The sequence below is a fragment of the Carcharhinus amblyrhynchos genome, chromosome 11, assembly GCF_965287045.1.
Source record: "Carcharhinus amblyrhynchos chromosome 11, sCarAmb.v2.hapA, whole genome shotgun sequence".
Taxonomy (NCBI): Eukaryota; Metazoa; Chordata; class Chondrichthyes; order Carcharhiniformes; family Carcharhinidae; genus Carcharhinus; species Carcharhinus amblyrhynchos.
This window is the reverse complement of record NC_137334.1, coordinates 94841417-94861159: the sequence shown is the minus strand read 5'-3', so window position 1 is coordinate 94861159 and position 19743 is coordinate 94841417. Positions and strand designations below refer to the sequence as shown.

General features: G+C 46.0%; 1 protein-coding gene across 7 annotated transcripts in view; it reads right to left on the bottom strand.

Annotated features, from left to right (window-relative positions):
- The window catches only part of tns1b (tensin 1b), a 590459-nt gene that overhangs the window by 433564 nt on the left and 137152 nt on the right, over positions 1-19743 (bottom strand). For all 7 annotated transcript variants that reach the window (XM_080199610.1, XM_080199614.1, XM_080199612.1 and 4 more), the window contains exon 2: positions 12382-12496. In XM_080199610.1, coding sequence (XP_080055736.1) covers positions 12382-12496 — 115 coding nt within the window. The remainder of the gene's footprint in view (positions 1-12381; positions 12497-19743) is intronic.

Sequence of the window (19743 nt, the reverse complement as noted above, 5' to 3'; positions counted from 1 at the left end):
AGGAGCAGTCTTGAGGGGCTGAATGGCCTCTTCCTCCTATTTCTTATGATCTTATGAGGGGGGTGAGGTGTATTTCTGCCCAAAAGCCTGAGCGGGCCAGTGTGCATACACCAATCTGCCAGTGCAGAGACCGGTGCATACACACTGTCCACACTGTCCCCCCGCCACCCCCAAATTCCCATTGCCGGCCTCCCAGTCACTGTCTTCTGACCGCTGGGCTTCCCCGGAACTCCCATAATCGCTGGCCTTCCCTACCAACACTGCCCTCCGTGCTCGCTGGCCGACCAAATTCCCCCTCGCCAGCCATGATCTGTCACCCCCTCCATTCCCGGGCCAGCCCCAAACACCCATCCCCATGTCAGCCCCCATCGCCCCCTCAGTCCCTCCCCCACCCATCCCACTTGCAAGCCCGGTATCTGGTGGGCAGTGCCAGGGTGTTTGATGTGGACAATGTGGAGGGAGTTTTACTCTGTATCTAACCCTGTGCTGTACCTTATTGAATGGAGGAGCAGTCTTGAGGGGCTGAATGGCCTCTTCCTCCTATTTCTTATGTCCTGGGAATGTTTGATGGGGGACAGTGTAGAGGGAGCTTTACTGTGTATCTAATCCCATGCTGTACCTGTCCTGGGAGTGTTTGATGAGAACAGAGTAGAGGGACATTTACTCTGTATCTAAACCTATGCAATATTGTCCTTGGGCGTGTTTGATGTGGTCTCTGGATGCCCCTAATGGACAGCTGTAGCAATAACATCACTCATGTTTAATTTGCTGTTTTCATGAACTGGGTTACGATGTATTCAATCTAAGTAAATATGTAATGGACTAATGTTTGTGTTTTAATATATTTAGTCCTGGTTTGATTAAGATCTTGAGCCTGTCGTGGAATTGCTGATTCTCTCACTCACGTTTATGTCTAAATGCCTCATTGGGAATTCACTTTGTGATTGGCTACTGCTCTTTATTGCTGTGGCACTAATGCCTGATTGGTTTCTATCTATTCACTGAAACAAAGACTTTGCTCAATCACTTTGTCTTCTTCCATGAGATGACTGTGTCTCTGGCTGGACCAGCATCTATTGCCCATCCCCAATTGCCCTTGAACTGAGGGCTTACTAGGCCATTTCAGGCAGTTAAGAGTCAACCACATTGCTGTGGGTCTGGAGTCACATGTAGACTAGACCGGGTAAGGACAGCAGATTTCCTTCCCTAAAGGACGTTAGTGAACCAGATGGGTTTTTGCAACAATTGATGATATTTCATGGTCACCGTTATTGAGACTGGCTTTCAATTCTGGGCTTTTTGAATTAATCAATTGAATTAAATTGTGACCAGCTGACATGGTGGGATTTGTATCCATGTCCCCAGAGAATTAGCCAGGGTCTTGAGAATACCATTCCCCTGATATTGCCATTTTGCCACCGTCTCCATTATCCATTCATTGGCATCAATCCTTTCTGTGCGAACCATTGCCTCAGCAATTCTCACCTCTGATCTAAAGGTTTGTGGTGGAATTCTCCCCTCCCAGACAGGACACGAGCCATGCAAAGGTTCACTGACCTCAGGTGGGATCTTTTGGTCTTGCGGCGAACACTGTCATATGGTGACCAGAATTGCGCACAATACTCCAGTTGCGGCTTCACCACTGTTTACAATTCCAACGTTATCTGCTTACTTTTATATTCTATACCTCTGCCAATAAAGGAAAGCATTCCATATGCCTTCTTTACAACCTTCTCTACTTGAATTGCTGCCTTTAGGGACTTGTGTACTTGTATGCCAAGATCTCTCACTTCATCTACCACTCATAGTATGTTCCAGTTATCGTGTACTCCCTATAACAGTTTGACCTCAGTGAATGCACTTCTCTTTGTTAAAATCCATCTGCCACTTCCCTCCCCCGCCAACTCCACTAACCCATTAATATCATTTTATGGATTATAGCTACCCTCGCAATATTTCAGAAGCATTTAAATGAGTCCTTGAAACACCATAACTTGCAAGGCTATGGACCAAGTGCTGGAAAATGGGATTAGAATAGAAGGATGTTTGATAGCTAGCACAGGCATGATGGGTCAAATGGCCTCCTCCTGTGCTGTAAAACTCTAGGTGCAATGTTACCATCTCACAGCATCAGATGAACAGCGAGCTCGCAATGCTAAAATTCCGATTTGCACCCAGCACCAATTGTCTGCAATGTTCCCAGCCCCCTTTCCAATCGTGTGAACTGCAGGGCGGATTGTGCAGGGGCGGATCATGGACAGAGCCACATCAGAGGTCATGAAGGGGGACCCATTAGGAGGGCCCACTTCTGGCGCCCCCTGTTGGGGAGGAGGTTGGGGAACATACTGCTGATGGGGGTGTGGGGTGGGGGGATCTCCCAGGGCACTGTGAGATCAGGACGCCTTTATACAACAGTGCCCGAGCTCTCTGCAGCTGGTTCATTGGCATGTTTCGGCCCCACACCCGTCAGTACCGGCACTGTGCAGCATGCCTGGGAGACAGGCTCCATTCGCCCCTTTATTCTCACCACTACGACACTTAGAAAGTTTTTGGGAAAATTCCATGCTCTGACTTTATTAAAACCAATGTATCAACAATCACTGCAGTCACTGCCTTGCAAACCCAAGAATGATATTCTGCCTCAGATGCAAGATCTCCAGGCACTGACCTCCAGCTAATACCTGGGTATTGCTGCTTTTGCAGTTCAAACTGACCAGTCTGGATGTTGGGGAACCTGAGGGATGAACCACAGTGAATGTGGCAGCTCATTTTCATCCTTGACATTTCAAGGGCATGCCACCTGAGGGCAGTATTACATTACAATTCCCATTAATATACCATTTCCCAATGGGTCATCACTGCTGGCTCCCTCTTGTATCGCGAGTTATTTACACAGAGTTTGCACTTGGGCAAAAAGACAACTTTATTGATGGGTGAACCACTGATGAGGGTTGAGGAATGGGAGGGCAGATTGAAGGGACAAATTCCCCCCTTTGCTCTGGTTTAATGTACTAGCTATGAACAGCCTCACACTCCAAACAGCTCACAGATATCCTTACCCAGACTGGCCTACATGTGAATCCAAACTCATGGCAGTGTGGTGTCTCTGAAATGGCCAAACAAGCCATTCAGTTCCAGGGCAATTAGGGATGGGGTTAAATGCTGGTCCAGGCAGTGGAAGCCCACATAGAATCATGGAATCATAGAACCCCGGCAGAACAGAAGACGATTCAACTCAGAGAGCCTGCACCGACAACAATCCCACCCTATGCCTATAACCCCACATATTTACCCTGCTAATTCCTCTCGAAATCAGGGTCAATTTGACAATCAACGTAACCCTCACATCTTTGGACTGTGGGAGGAAACCAGAGCACCCGGAGGAAACCCATGCAGACACGAGGAGAATGTGCACACTCCACACAAACAGTGACCCAAGTTGGGAATTGAACTGGGGTCCCTGGGGCTATGAGGCAACAATGCTAACCACTGTGACACCGTGCCACCCCATGAAAATACACTCCATGAAAGAATCCATTAATTTCCATTCATATTCTCCAAAGCTGCAATACTTCTGCGCTTTGTGGTAAGTAAATTTATTGAGCCTGTTTACTTGTGGTTTGAGAATGACTGCAAGACACTCTGACGGTTGTTGTCATAAGAACATAAGAAATAGGAGCAGGAGTAGGCCATCTAGCCCTTCGAGCCTGCCCCGCCATTCAATAAGATCATGGCTGATCTGTCGCTGCTCAGTTCCACTTTCCCGCCCTCTCCCCATAACCCTTAATCCCCTCTCTTATCAAAAACCCATCAACCCACGTCTTAAAAATATTTAGCGAGGCAGCCTCCACCACTTCAACGGGCAGAGAATTCCAGAGATTCACCACCCTTTGAGTGAAGAAGTTCCTCCTCAACTCCGTTCTAAACCGCCCCCCTTTTATCTTGAGGCTGTGCCCCCTAGTCCTACTGTCTTTTTTGAGCGGGAAGAGTCTCTCCACCTCTATCCTATCCATCCCATTCATCATCTTATACGTCTCAATGAGATCTCCCCTCATTCTTCTAAACTCTAACGAGTACAAGCCTAGTTTATTCAGCCTCTCCTCATAGCTCAACCCCCTCAACTCCGGTATCAGCCTAGTAAACCTCCTCTGCACTCCCTCCAAGGCCAAAATATCTTTGCGCAGGTGCGGCGCCCAAAACTGCACACAGTACTCCAGCTGCGGCCTCACCAATGCCCTATACAGCTGCAGCAAGACCTCCCTACTTTTATATTCAATCCCCCTCGCTATGAAGGCCAGCATCCCATTCGCCTTCCTGACCACCTGCTGCACCTGCAAGCTGGGTTTTTGCGACTCATGCACAAGGACCCCGAGGTCCCTCTGCACCGCCGCCTGCTGCAGTTTTTCGCCACGAAAGTAATAGTCCTTCCTACCATTCTTCCTACCAAAGTGGACCACCTCACACTTGCCAACATTAAATTCCATTTGCCATTTCCTGGCCCATTCGCCCAGCCTATCTAGATCCTTCTGCAGACTCTCCACACCCTCCGCACAATTTGCCGTTCCCCCAATCTTGGTGTCATCAGCAAATTTCGACACCCTACACTCGGTTCCCTCCTCCAGATCATCTATATAAATGGTAAAAAGCTGAGGCCCCAGCACCGACCCCTGGGGCACTCTACTAGTCACCATCCGCCAATCCGAATAGCACCCGTTGACCCCCACTCTCTGCTTCCTATTTGACAACCAATCCTCTATCCACGCTAACACCCTACCCCCAACTCCATGTCCCTCGACCTTCTGCAATAACCTCTTGTGAGGTACCTTGTCAAACGCCTTCTGAAAATCTAGAAAGACCACATCCACTGGCTCTCCTCTATCCACCGCCCTAGACACATCCTCATAGAACTCCAGCAAATTTGTCAGACACGACTTCCCTTTAATGAAACCGTGCTGCGTCTGCTCTATCAAGCAATTCCCTTCAAGATGACTCGCAATTTCCTCCTTAATGACAGATTCTAACATTTTACCTACCACAGACGTTAAACTAACCGGCCTATAATTCCCCGCCTTTTGCCTGGCACCCTTCTTAAACAACGGCGTAACATTAGCCGTTTTCCAATCCTCCGGCACTTCCCCGGAATCCAGCGACGTCTAGAAAATAACCACCAAGGCATCCACTGTCACCTCCGCCATTTCTTTCAGAACCCTCGGATGCATTCCATCCGGTCCTGGGGACTTGTCCACAATCAACCCCCTCCTGTCTGTCGAGCACCGCCTCTCTAGTAACAGTAATGTCATTAAGACCCTCCAGTCCTACCACCTTTCCATCGCTAACACCCGGCAAATTATTCACATCCTCCTCCGTGAAGACAGAAACAAAAAAGTTATTCAATACCTTAGCCATATCCTCATCCCCTACCACTAGGTCCCCTTTCTCATCCTCCAAAGGACCAACGTTCACCCTAGCCAGCCTCTTCCTTTTTATATATTTATAAAAACTCTTGCTATCCTTTTTTATATTAAGCGCTAGCCCAGCTTCATAGTTTCAACTCACTCAACTCACTCAACAAGACACAGCTATCAAAGGAGCAGGGGTCAACAAAACCAGTGGGATAAATGCCAGGCAATGACCATCACCAATAAGAGACACTCTAACTACCACCTCTTAACATTCAATGGCGTCACCATCACTGAATCCCCCACTGTCAACATTCTTGGAGATTGACCAGAAACTCAAGTAGACTCACCACAGAAGCACAGTGGCTACAAGAGCAGATCAGAGGCTCGGAATACTGCAGCGAGTAATTCACCTCCTGACTCCATAAAGCCTGTCCACTTTCAACAAGACACAAGTCAGGAGTGTGTTGGAATACTCCCCACTGGTCGGGATGGGTGCAGCTCCAACAACACTCAAGAAGTTCAACACCTTCTAGGACAAAGTAGCCTGCTTGATTGACACCCCATCCACAAACATTTGATCCCTCCACTACCGACGCTCAGTAGCAACCATCTGTAATTCACCAAAGATCCTTAGACAGTACCTTCCGAAACCACGGCCACTTCCATCTAGAAGGACAAGGGCAGCAGATACATGGGAACACCACAACCTGGAGGTTTCCCCTAAGCCACTCATCATCCTGACTTGGAAATATATCACCATTCCTTTGCAGTAGCCTGGTCAAAATACTGGAACTCCCTCCCTAACAGCATTGTGGGTCAACCCACAACACGCAGATTGCAGCTTTTCAAGAAGGCGGCTCACCACCACCTTCTCAAGGTCAACTAGGGGTGGGCAATAAATGCTGTAAGAAGTCTCACAACACCAAGTTCAATTCGACCATTATTGTGTTTACCCCAGTCCAACGTCGGCATCTTCACATCACAATAAATGCTGGCCAGCCAGTGGTGCCCATGTCCCACAAATGAATAAAAAAAGGGTAACAGAGAAACATAGAAAATAGGAGTAGGGCATTCGGCCCTTTGAGTCTGACCTGCCGTACATTATGATCATGGCTGATCATCTAACTCAAACTCCTTCTTGAAAACATATAATGTTTTGGCCTCAACTACTTTCTGTGGTGGTGTATTCCACAGCTCACCACTCTCTGAATGAAGAAATTTCTCCTCATCCTATTTCTAAAAGCTTTACCCCACATCTTTAGATGATGACCCCTGGTTCTGGACTCCCTCACCATTGGGAACATCCTTCCTGCATTTACATTGTCAAACCCTGTTAGAATTTTATAAGTTTCTATGAGATCCCACTCTCACTCTTCTAAACTCCAGTGAATATAATCCTAATCGCCTTCGTCTCTCCTCATGTCAGTCCTGCCACTCAATGAATCAATCTGGTAAACCTTTGCAGCATTCTCTCCATAACAAGGACATCCTTCCTCAGATAAGGAGACTAAAACTGCACACAATTCAACAGGTGTGGCCTCACCAAGGCCCTGTATAATTGCAGCAAGACATTCCTGCTCCTGTACTCAAATCCTCCTGCGATGAAGGTCAACATATAATTTATCTTCTTTATCACCTGCTGCACCTGCACCTGTCAGAGGATTCCAAGGTGTTGTTGCACATTCCCCTCTCTCAATTAATAGCCATTCATACAATAATCTGTCTTCCTATTATTGCTACCAAAGTGGATAACCTCACATTTAACTGCATCTGTCATGCACTTGCCCACACACTCAGCCTGTCCAAATCATTCTAAAGCTTCTTGCATCCTCCTCACACTTACACTCTCATCCAGCTTTGTGTTATCTTCAAATTTGGAGATATTGCATTAATTCCCTCATATAGTGAATAGCTGAGATCTCAGCACTGATCCCTGCAGTACCCCAATAATCGCTGCCTGCCATTCGGAAAAAGACCTGTTTATTCCTACTCTTTGTTTCCTGTCTGCCACAGTTTTCTATCCATCTCAATACACCACCTCCAATCCCATGCACTTTAATTTCACATGCTAATGTAAAAGGGGGACTTTGTTAAGAGCCTTCTGAAAGTCCAAATAAACCATATCCACTGGCTCTCCCTACTTGTTAAATCCTCAAAGAATTCCAGGAGATTTCCTAAGTATGATTTTATGCTCATAAATCCACACTGGCTCTATTCTATTCAACCATTACCAAGTGCTCTGCCATAAAATCTTCGATAATGCAATCTAGAATTTTCTCCATCTAGCTGACTGGTCTATAATTCCCTGTTTCCTCACTACCTTCCTTTTTAAAGAGCGGGATTACATTAAGCTACCCTTCTATCTGTAGGAACTGTTCCAGGGCCTATAGAACCTTGCAGGATGACCACCAATGCATCCATTATTTCTAGGGCCCCTCCGGGATGTAGATTATCAGGCCCTGGGGATTTGACTGCCTTCAATCCCATCAATTTCCCCAGCACCATTTCTCTACCAATACTGATTTCCTTCAGTTCCTCCCTCCCTCCCAATATTTCCTGTGCATTCCTACATTTCCGATATGTTATTTGCATCCTTTGTGAAGACAGAAGCAAAATCTATATTTAGTTGCTCAGCCATTTCTTTGTTCCCAGGAAATTTCTCTGTTTCTGACTGTAAGGGACCTACATTTGTCTTCACCAATCATTTTCTCCTGACATACCAAGAGAAGCTTTTACAGTCAGCTTTTATGTTCCCCATAAGCTTACTTTCATACACTATTTTCCCCTTTTTAATCAATCCCTTGGCCATTTTTTGCTCAATTCTAAATTGCTCCCAGTTTTCAGGTTTGCTATTGTTTCTGGTCAATTTGTATACTTCTTCTTGGACTTAATGCTATCTCTACTGGTCCTTGTACGCCATGATTTGGCCACATTTCCTGTTTTAATTAGGGACGGGCAACAAATAGCCAAGTCAGCAATGCCTACACCCCATGAAAATAATATTTAAAAAACTGGAATTAAATCAACAGAAGAAAATTAATCAGTATCAGCTGGAGTGCAGATGCATACTGGGCATAGAACATAGAACATAGAACACTACAGCACAAACAGGCCCTTCGGCCCACGAGTTGCGCCAATCACATCAACACCTACCAATCTATAGACCTATCTATAACCCCCAATCTCATTAAATCCCATATACTCATCCAGAAGTCTTTTAAAAGACCCCAGCGAGTTCGCCTCCACCACCACTGATGGCAGCCGATTCCATTCACTCACCACCCTCTGAGTGAAAAACTTACCCCTAACATCACTTCTGTACTTGCCTCCCCGCACCTTCAATCTGTGTCCTCTCGTAGCGACCATTTCAACCCGGCGAAATACCCTCTGAGAATCCACCCTATCTATTCCACTCAACATTTTATAAACTTCTATCAGGTTGCCTCTCAACCTTCGTCTCTCCAGGGAAAAGAGTCCCAGCTCCCTCAACCTAACTTCATAAGGCATGCCTCCCAGTCCAGGCAACATCCTTGTAAATCTCCTCTGTACCCTTTCAATAGCTTCTACGTCTTTCCTATAGTGAGGCGACCAGAACTGCGCACAGTACTCCAAATGAGGCCTGACAAGGGTCTTATAAAGTTGCAGCATTACCTCCCGACTCCTAACCTCAATCCCTCGATTAATGAAGGCCAGTACACCATACGCCTTCTTGACCACATCCTCCACCTGCGAGGCCGATTTAAGAGTCCTGTGGACCCGGACCCCAAGATCCTTCTGCTCTTCAACACTACTAAGACTCCTGCCCTTGATAGTGTACTCGTTCATCCCATTGGTTCTGCCAAAATGGACGACTACGCATTTATCTGTGTTGAAGTCCACCTGCCACTTCTCCGCCCAGTCCTGCATCCTATTTATGTCCTGCTGCAACTTTTGACATCCTTCCAGACCATCCACAACACCACCGACCTTCGTGTCATCAGCGAACTTACTTACCCCTCCCTCCACTTCCTCATCTAGGTCATTTAGGCATGAGATACAAATGCTTCTCCTCTCCCTTGTCAAGCACAAATCTACAAACCCAAATATCACTGGTCAAGGTAACATCATACCAGCCCTGTACATGTCTGCATGGAATTCCAAACATTCTGGACATGGTTTTAATAAAATCCAGCGCAGTTTAGTTTTGTGTGATCTAGCAATTACATTTGTAGCATCGAGTTAGTTCCAAAACACAGATATACACACACATTGAGAAAGAGAGAGAGAGACAGATACATATAAATGTGTCTGTCTCTCTCCCTCTTTATCCTATTAATTTTTTAACCTATAACCTTTAACCTATAACCCTCAATCCTATTAAGTCCCATTCCTCTGAATGGGACTTTATAGGATTGAGGGTTATAGGTAAGCCTAGTAGGTAGAGATATGATCGGCGCAACTTGTGGGCCGAAGGGCCTGTTTGTGCTGTAGTTTTTCTATGTTCTATAAAGGGAGACCGAAATACGCAAAGACAAACGAGAGACAAAAGTGCACGTGTAAAGACAGAAAGAGAGACACAAACAGAGGCAGAGACGCACACATACATATGAATATGATCTGGATAGGCTGTGAGTGGGCGAGGACCTGGCAAATGGAGTATAACGTTAGCAAATGTGAGGTTATCCGCTTTGGTAGAAATACTAGTAGGAGGGATTATTATTTAAAGGGTGAAAAGCTGCAGCATGCTGCTGTGCAGAGGGACCTAAGAACATAAGAACATAAGAAATAGGAGCAGGAGTAGGCCATCTAGCCCTTCGAGCCTGCCCCGCCATTCAATAAGATCATGGCTGATCTGAAGTGGCTCAGTTCCACTTTCCCGCCTTCTCCCCATAACCCTTAATCTCCTTGCCTATCAAAAACCTATCTATCCGCGACTTAAATATATTTAGCGAGGCAGCCTCCAGCACTTCAACGGGCAGAGAATTCCAGAGATTCACCACCCTTTGAGTGGAGAAGTACCTCCTCAACTCCATTCTAAACTGACCCCCCCTTATCCTGAGGCTGTGCCCTCTAGTCCTACTGTCCTTTCTGAGTGGGAAGAGCCTCTCCACCTCTATCCTATCCATGCCATTCATCATCTTGTACGTCTCAATGAGATCTCCCTTCATCCTTCTAAACTCCAACGAGTACAAGCATAGTTTATTCAGCCTCTCCTCATAGCTCAACCCCCTCAACTCCGGTATCAGCCTAGTGAACCTCCTCTGCACTCCCTCCAAGGCCAAAATATCCTTGCGTAAGTGCAGCGACCAAAACTGCACACAGTACTCCAGCTGCGGCCTCGCCAGTGCCCTGTACAGTTGCAGCAAGACCTCCCTACTTTTAGATTCAATCCCCCTCACTATGAAGGCCAGCATCCCATTCGCCTTCCTGACCACCTGCTGCACCTGCAGGCTGGGTTTTTGCGACTCATGCACAAGGACCCCGAGGTCCCTCTGCACCGTAGCATGCTGCAGCCTTTCGCCATGTAAGTAGTAGTTCTTCCTACCATTATTCCTACCAAAGTGGACAACCTCACACTTGCTAACATTAAATTCCATTTGCTAGTTCCTGGCCCATTCGCCCAGCCTATCTAGATCCTTCTGCAGACTCTCCACACCCTCCGCACAATTTGCCGTTCCACCAATCTTTGTGTCATCAGCAAATTTCGACACCTTACACTCGGTTCCCTCACCCAGATCATCTATATAAATGGCAAATAGCTGAGGCCCCAGCACCGATCCCTGGGGCACTCCACTCGTCACCAACCGCCAATCCAAATAGCACCCATTGACACCCACTCTCTGCCTCCTATTAGACAGCCAATCCCCTACCCACGCTAACACCCTACCCCCAACTCCATGCCCCCTAACCTTCTGTAACAACCTCTTGTGCGGCACCTTATCAAATGCCTTCTGAAAATCAAGAAACACCACATCCACCGGTTCTCCTCTATCCATCGCACTAGACACACCCTCATAGAATTCCAATAAATTCGTCAGACGCGACTTCCCTTTAACGAAACCGTGCTGCGTCTGCTCTATTGAACAATTCTCCTCAAGATGCCTTGCTATTTTCTCCTTGATTACGGATTCAAGCATTTTACCTACAACAGACGTTGAACTAACCGGCCTATAACAAGGACCTGGGGGTCCTTGTGCACGAATCGCAAAAACCCAGTCTGCAGGTGCAGCAGGTGATCAAGAAGGCGAATGGAATGTTGGCTTTTATAGCGAGGGGGATAAAATATAAAAGCAGAGAGATCTTGCTGCAACTGTACAAGGCACTGGTGAGGCCGCAACTGGAGTACTGTGTGCAATTTTGGTCCCCTTATTTGCAAAAGGATATATTGGCCTTGGAGGGAGTACAGAGAAGATTCACGAGGCTGATACCAGAGATGAGGGGATTAGCTTATGAGGAGAGATTGAATACACTGGGCCTGTACTCATTACAGTTTAGAAGGCTGAGGGGGGATCTTATTGAGACTTACAAGATAATGAAGGGGCTAGATAGGATAGAGGTAGAGAGATTCTTCCTGCTTAGAAAGGAAAACAGAACTAGAGGGCACAGCCTCAAAATGAGGGGGGGTGGGTGGGGGGGTGGTGCGCAGTTTAGAACGGAGTTGAGGAGGAACTTCTTCACTCAGAGGGTGGTAAATCTCTGGAATTCTCTGCCCATTGAAGGCTACCTCATTGAATATATTTAAGTCACGGGTAGATAGGTTTTTGACAGGGGAATTAAGGGCTATGGGGAGAAAGCGGGAAAGTGGAACTGATCCACTTCAGATCAGCCATGATCTTATTGAATGGCGGGGCAGGCTCGAAGGGCTAGATGGCCTACTCCTGCTCCTATTTCTTATGTTCTTATGTTCCAATGAAGAGAAAGAAAGACAGGGATACACACACATACACACAGTTATTTAGAAATACGACAGCGGAACTGAATGAAATCAGTTGTGACTTACCCCGGCAGGCAGTTCCATCTTTGGTAATGATTTGTTTGCAGACAGCACACGGTTTCAATTTTTTGAAAGTCTTTGCTTTAAAGGTGTGACAGTTTGATGCTTCACGATCTTCAGGCTAACAATGAACAGAGGAAACAAACCATCAGATTCCAAAATCAATCCATATACATATATATTAATACCATTATCGCAATTTTAAATAACATATCCCCTGGAAGCTGACTCTCACTGGGATACAGTTCCACACACATTGACTTTCACTGGGATACAGTTCCACACACACTGACTCTCACTGGGGTACAGTTCCACACACACTGACTCCCACTGGGGTACAGTTCCACACACACTGACTCTCACTGGGATACAGTTCCACACACACTGACTCCCACTGGGGTACAGTCCCACACACACTGACTCTCACTGGGATACAGTTCCACACACACTGACTCTCACTGGGATACAGTTCCACACACACTGACTCTCACTGGGATACAGTTCCACACACATTGACTTTCACTGGGATACAGTTCCACACACACTGACTCTCACTGGGGTACAGTTCCACACACACTGACTCTCACTGGGGTACAGTCCCAGACACACAGACTCTCACTGGGATACAGTCCCACACACACTGACTCTCACTGGGATACAGTTCCACACACACTGACTCTCACTGGGATACAGTTCCACACACACTGACTCTCACTGGGGTACAGTTCCACACACACTGACTCTCACTGGGATACAGTTCCACACACACTGACTCTCACTGGGATACAGTTCCACACACATTGACTCTCACTGGGATACAGTTCCACACACACTGACTCTCACTGGGATACAGTTCCACACACACTGACTCTCACTGGGATACAGTTCCACACACACTGACTCTCACTGGGATACAGTTCCACTCACACTGACTCTCACTGGGATACAGTTCCTCACACACTGACTCTCACTGGGATACAGTTCCACACACACTGACTCTCACTGGGAAACAGTTCCACACACACTGACTCTCACTGGGTACAATCTCACACACACACTGACTCTCACTGGGGTACAGTCCCACACACACTGACTCTCACCGGGATACAGTTCCACACACACTGACTCTCACTGGGATTCAGTGCAACACACATTGACTCTCATTGGGATACTGTTCCACACGCACTGACTCTCAATGGGATACAGTTCCACACACACTAACTCTCACTGGGATACAGTTCCACACACACTGACTCTCACTGGAATACAGTTCCACACGCACTGACTCTCACTGGGATACAGTTCCACACACACTGACTCTCACTGGGATACAGTTCCGCACACACTGACTCTCACTGGAATACAGTTCCACACGCACTGACTCTCACTGGGATACAGTTCCACACACACTGACTCTCACTGGGATACAGTTCCGCACACACTGACTCTCACTGGGGTACAGTTCCACACACACTGACTCTCACTGGGATACAGTTCCACACACACTGACTCTCACTGGGATACAGTTCCACACACACTGACTCTCACTGGGATACAGTCACCTTGTGGAACAGGTGAGGCACCAAGATTTCTCCGGAGAATTCAGGTCCTCTAATCTTGTTTCCCTCGATCCCAAACAACCTACTGTCCAGTGTTTTGGAATCTATTGACATTGAGTGAAGGCTAATATAACCAGGTGTATGGAACCAAAGCACATTCCATAATGATCAGCCTGGATTTAAAGAAAAGGAACTCACACTTTTCAAACTTCTTTTGAACTTAAGGACAATCCAAGGTGTTTTTGAAATGTACGTTAATTCCACTGACACACCCAAGTTTTTTAATGGAAATTATCAGACAGATGTTAACACTGAGCCACATATGGAGATATTTGGACAGATAACAGGTTAAGTAGCTTTGAAGGAGAATACCAAGGCAGAGAGAGAAGTCGAGAGAGGTTCACAGACAGAATTCCAGAGCTTAAGGCATCAGCCGTTGAAGGCACAGCCATCAATGGGAAGCAGCAATGGAATCAGGGTTTGTGTACATCCAAATTGAGAAGATGACAGATGGAATATAAGTTGGAAAAATGTGAGGTTATTCACTTTGGTAGGAATAACAGACATGCAGAATGTTTCTTCAATATTTTGACAAGGTACCGCATGGTAGGTTGTTGCACAAGGTTAAATCTCACAAGATCCAGGGTGAGGTAGCTAAATGGATACAAAATTGGCTTGATGACAGAAGTCAGAGGATGGTTGTAGAGGGTTGTTTTTCAAATTGGAGTCAGTGTGTGTGGAACAGTATCCCAGTGAGGTGGTGTGCCTCAGGGATTGGTGCTGGGTCCACTGTTATTTTGTTATTTATATTAATGATTTGGTTGAGAATTTAGGGGGCATGGTTAGTAAGTTTGCAGATGACACCAAGATTGTGGCATAGTGGACAGTGAGGAAGGTTATCTCCAATTGCAGCAGGATCTTGATCAATTGGACCAGTGGGCTGACAAATGACAGATGGAGTTTAATTTAGATAAATGTGAGGTGAGACATTTTGGTAGATTGAACTCCAGGCAGGACTTACTCAGTTAATGGTAGGGCGTGGGGGAACAGTTATAGAACAAAGAGATCTAGGGGTACAGGTTTGTAGCTCCTTGAAAGTGGAGTCACAGGTGGATAGTGTGGTGAAGAGGGCATTTAGCATGCTTGGTTTCATTGGTCAGAACATTGAACACAGGGGTTGGGACGTCTTGTTGAAGTTGTACAAGACATTGGTAAGATCGCAATTTTGAATAGTGTGTACAGTTCTCGTCTTCCTATTATAAAAAGAATATTATTAAACTAAAAACAGAAAAGATTTACTTGGATGCTACCAGGACTTGATGGTTTGAGTTATAAGGAGGGGCTGGATAGACTGGGACATTTTTCCCTGGAACGTAGGAGGCTTAGGGGTGATCTTATAGAGGTCTATAAATTTATTCCGATGGTCAAAAAGGACAGTAGGAGGAGAGGTAATAAGCCGTGGATAACGAAGGAGGTGAAGGAAAGTGTTAAATTAAAAGTGGAGGAATTTAGAGTAGCTAAGAGTAGTGGGCGAGAAGAGGATTGGGAGAGGTTTAAATGTCAACAAAGATTGACAAAGAAGTTGATAAAGAAGGGTAGGAGAAACTATGAAGCTGGGCTAGCGCTTAATATAAAAAAGGATAGCAAGAGTTTTCATAAATATATAAAAAGGAAGAGGCTGGCTAGGGTGAACGTTGGTCCTTTAGAGGATGAGAAAGGGGACCTAGTGGTAGGGGATGGGGATATGGCTAAGGTATTGAATAACTTTTTTGTTTCTGTCTTCACGGAGGAGGACGTGAATAATTTGCCGGGTGTTAGTGATGGAAAGGTGGTAGGACTGGAGGGTCTTAATGACATTACTGTTACTAGAGAGGCGGTGCTCGACAGACTGGAGGGGCTGATTGTGGACAAGTCCCCAGGACCGGATGGAATGCATCCGAGGGTTCTGAAAGAAATGGCGGAGGTGATAGTGGATGCCTTGGTGGTTATTTTCCAGACGTCGCTGGATTCCGGGGAAGTGCCGGAGGATTGGAAAACGGCTAATGTTACGCCGTTGTTTAAGAAGGGTGCCAGGCAAAAGGCGGGGAATTATAGGCCGGTTAGTTTAATGTCTGTGGTAGGTAAAATGTTAGAATCCGTCATTAAGGAGGAAATTGCGAGGCATCTTGAAGGGAATTGCTTGATAGAGCAGACGCAGCACGGTTTCATTAAAGGGAAGTCGTGTCTGACAAATTTACTGGAGTTCTATGAGGATGTGTCTAGGGCAGTGGATAGAGGAGAGCTGGTGGATGTGGTCTTTCTGGATTTTCAGAAGGCGTTTGACAAAGTACCTCACAAGAGGTTATTGCAGAAGGTCGAGGGACATGGAGTTGGGGGTAGGGTGTTAGCGTGGATAGAGGATTGGTTGTGAAATAGGAGGCAGAGAGTGGGGGTCAACGGGTGCTATTCGGATTGATGGATGGTGACTAGTGGAGTGCCCCAGGGGTCGGTGCTGGGGCCTCAGCTTTTTACCATTTATATAGATGATCTGGAGGAGGGAACCGAGTGTAGGGTGTCGAAATTTGCTGATGACACCAAGATTGGGGGAACGGCAAATTGTGCGGAGGGTGTGGAGAGTCTGCAGAAGGATCTAGATAGGCTGGGCGAATGGGCCAGGAAATGGCAAATGGAATTTAATGTTGGCAAGTGTGAGGTAGTCCACTTTGGTAGGAATAATGGTAGGAAGGACTATTACTTACGTGACAAAAAACTGCAGCAGGCGACGGTGCAGAGGGACCTTGGGGTCCTTGTGCATGAGTCGCAAAAACCCAGCTTGCAGGTGCAGCAGGTGGTCAGGAAGGCGAATGGGATGCTGGCCTTCATAGCGAGGGGGATTGAATATAAAAGTAGGGAGGTCTTGCTGCAGCTGTATAGGGCATTGGTGAGGCCACAGCTGGAGTACTGTGTGCAGTTTTGGGCGCCGCACCTGCGCAAAGATATTTTGGCCTTGGAGGGAGTGCAGAGGAGGTTTACTAGGCTGATACTGGAGTTGAGGGGGTTGAGCTATGAGGAGAGGCTGAATAAACTAGGCTTGTACTCGTTAGAGTTTAGAAGAATGAGGGGACATCTCATTGAGACGTATAAGATGATGAATGGGATGGATAGGATAGAGGTGGAGAGACTCTTCCCGCTCAAAAACGACAGTAGGACTAGGGGGCACAGCCTCAAGATAAAGGGGGGGCAGTTTAGAACGGAGTTGAGGAGGAACTTCTTCACTCAAAGGGTGGTGAATCTCTGGAATTCTCTGCCCGTTGAAGTGGTGGAGGCTGCCTCGCTAAATATTTTTAAGACGCGGGTTGATGGGTTTTTGATAAGAGAGGGGATTAAGGGTTATGGGGAGAGGGCGGGAAAGTGGAACTGAGCCACGACAGATCAGCCATGATCTTATTGAATGGCGGGGCAGGTTCGAAGGGCTAGATGGCCTACTCCTGCTCCTATTTCTTATGTTCTTATGTTCTTATGTCTATGTTAGAGGGATTAGTGGGTAAAATAAGTAGGGATATGGGGATAGGGCCTGGGTGGGATTGTGGTTGGTGCAGACTCGATGGGCCAAAGGGCCTCTTTCTGCACTGTAGGGTTCTATGGTTCTATGGTCTATAAAATAACAAAGGGCATAAATCAGCGAGATAGTCACCATCTTTTCCCAAAGGTAGGGGCACCGAAAACTGGACAGCATAGGTTTAAGGTAAGAGAGGAGATATAAAAGGGTCCAGAGGGGCAATTTTTTCACACAGGGGGTGGTGAGTGTCTGAAACGAGCTGCCAGGGGCAGTAGTAGAGGCGGGTACAATTTTGTCTTTTAAAAAGCATTTATTTACAGTTACATGGGTAAGATGGGTATCGAGGGATATGGGCCAAACGCAGGCAGTTGGCATTAGCTTAGTGGTTGAAAAAAGGGCAGCATGGACAAGTTAGGCTGAAGGGCCTGTTTTCATGTTGTAAAGCTCTATTACTGTGTGACTATATGACTCTACTGATAGATTAGAAAGTGTAACTGTACAAATGTCCTGGGTGTCCTCATCAATAAATCATTGGAAGTTAACATGCAGGTGCAATTAGGAAGAATAAGAGAATATTAATCTTTTATCACAAGAGGAGTGGAGTGCAGGAGTAGAAAAGTTGTGAATGATATAGAACCTTTGTTAGATCACACAATTGCAATATTGTGTGTAGCTTCTGTCCCCTTAATTTAGGAAGGATATGATTGCCATCAAGGGAATGCTACAAAGATTCAATAGACATGTTCCGGTGATGGCAGGGTAAACTGGGCCTCAATTCTCTCAAGTTTTGAGACTTGAGAGAAGTCTGTTCTCACAGCACCAGGGACCCAGGTTTGATTCCTGGCTTGGATCACTGTCTGTATGGAGTTTGCACGTTCTCCCTGTGTCTGCGTGGGTTTCCTCTGGGTGCTCCAATTTTCTCCCACAGTCCAAAGATGTGCAGGTTAGGTTGATTGGCCATGCTAAATTGTCCCTTAGTATTGGGGAATTAACTAGGGTAAATGTATGGAGTTACAGGGATAGGGGCTGGGTGGGATTGTTGTCGGTGCAGATTCAATGGGCCAAACAGCCTTCTTCTACAGTGTTAATTCTATGATTCTACAATTCTATAATCTCATTGACCCCTACAAAATACTTAAAGGGACAGACTGAAAGAAAGCAAATATAACGTGACAAAGATTAGTGGTAAGCCAGAGCATTGAGTAAGATTTAAAAACCAACAAAAGACCAAAAATAATAAAGATGGAGAATATAAACTATGAGGGTAAGCTGGCATGTAATGTAAAATGGACAACTTCTTTAAATCAATAAAAAGGAAGAGAAGGTCAAATGGAATATTGGGTTTTATTTCAAAGGGAATGGAGAATAAAAATAGGGAAATCTTACTAAAACTATACAAGGCATTAGTTAGACCGCATCTGGAATGCCTTGAACAGTTTTGGTCCCCTTATCTAAGTAAAGAAAATTAACGTTCAAGGCAATCCAATGCCAGTATAGGTTGGGCCTGTACTCATTGGAGTTTGGTAGAATGAGAGGCGGTCTTATTGAGACACATCAGATTCTCAGGGGATTTGACAGGGTAGATGCTGAGATGATGTTTCCTTTTTTAGGAGAGTCTCAGGTCAGAGGGCATAATCTCAGAGTAAGGGGGTCACTCATTTAAAATAGAGATGAGAAGGAATTTCTTCACTCAGAGTGGAGTAAATCAATGCAATTCTTTATTGCAGAGGGCTGGAGCGGCTGAGTCATTAAGCATGCTCAAGGCTGAAATAGGTAGACCTTTAATCAGTAACAGAATCAAGACTTATGGGGATAAGGTGCAAAAGTGGAGTTGAGAACTATATCAGATTAGCCATAATCTCATTGAATGGCAGTTGAATGGCCTACTTCTGTTCCTACTTCTTATGGTCTTATTAGGTAAGCACTGGGGACATCATTTCAAAATAAGGAGAAGCCGGGAGATTGAGCTGAGGAGAAATTCTTCACTCAAAGGTGGTGAATCTTTGGAATTCTCTACCCCAGAAGGTTGTGGAAGCTCGGTCACTGAGTGTTTAAAATAGAGAGTGACAGAAATAGCAATGACAGAAAGAGATGCTGGGATAAAGTGGGGAAAAGGCATTGAAGAAGATTAGCTGTAATTGTATTGAATGGGGAAGCAGGCCTGATGGGCCGAATGGCCTATCCTGCTCCTCTATTGCTATGAAGCACTGTTGTAATGTAGGAAATGTAGCTGAGTGATAGACAGTGAACTTCCTCAAACAGTATATTTGA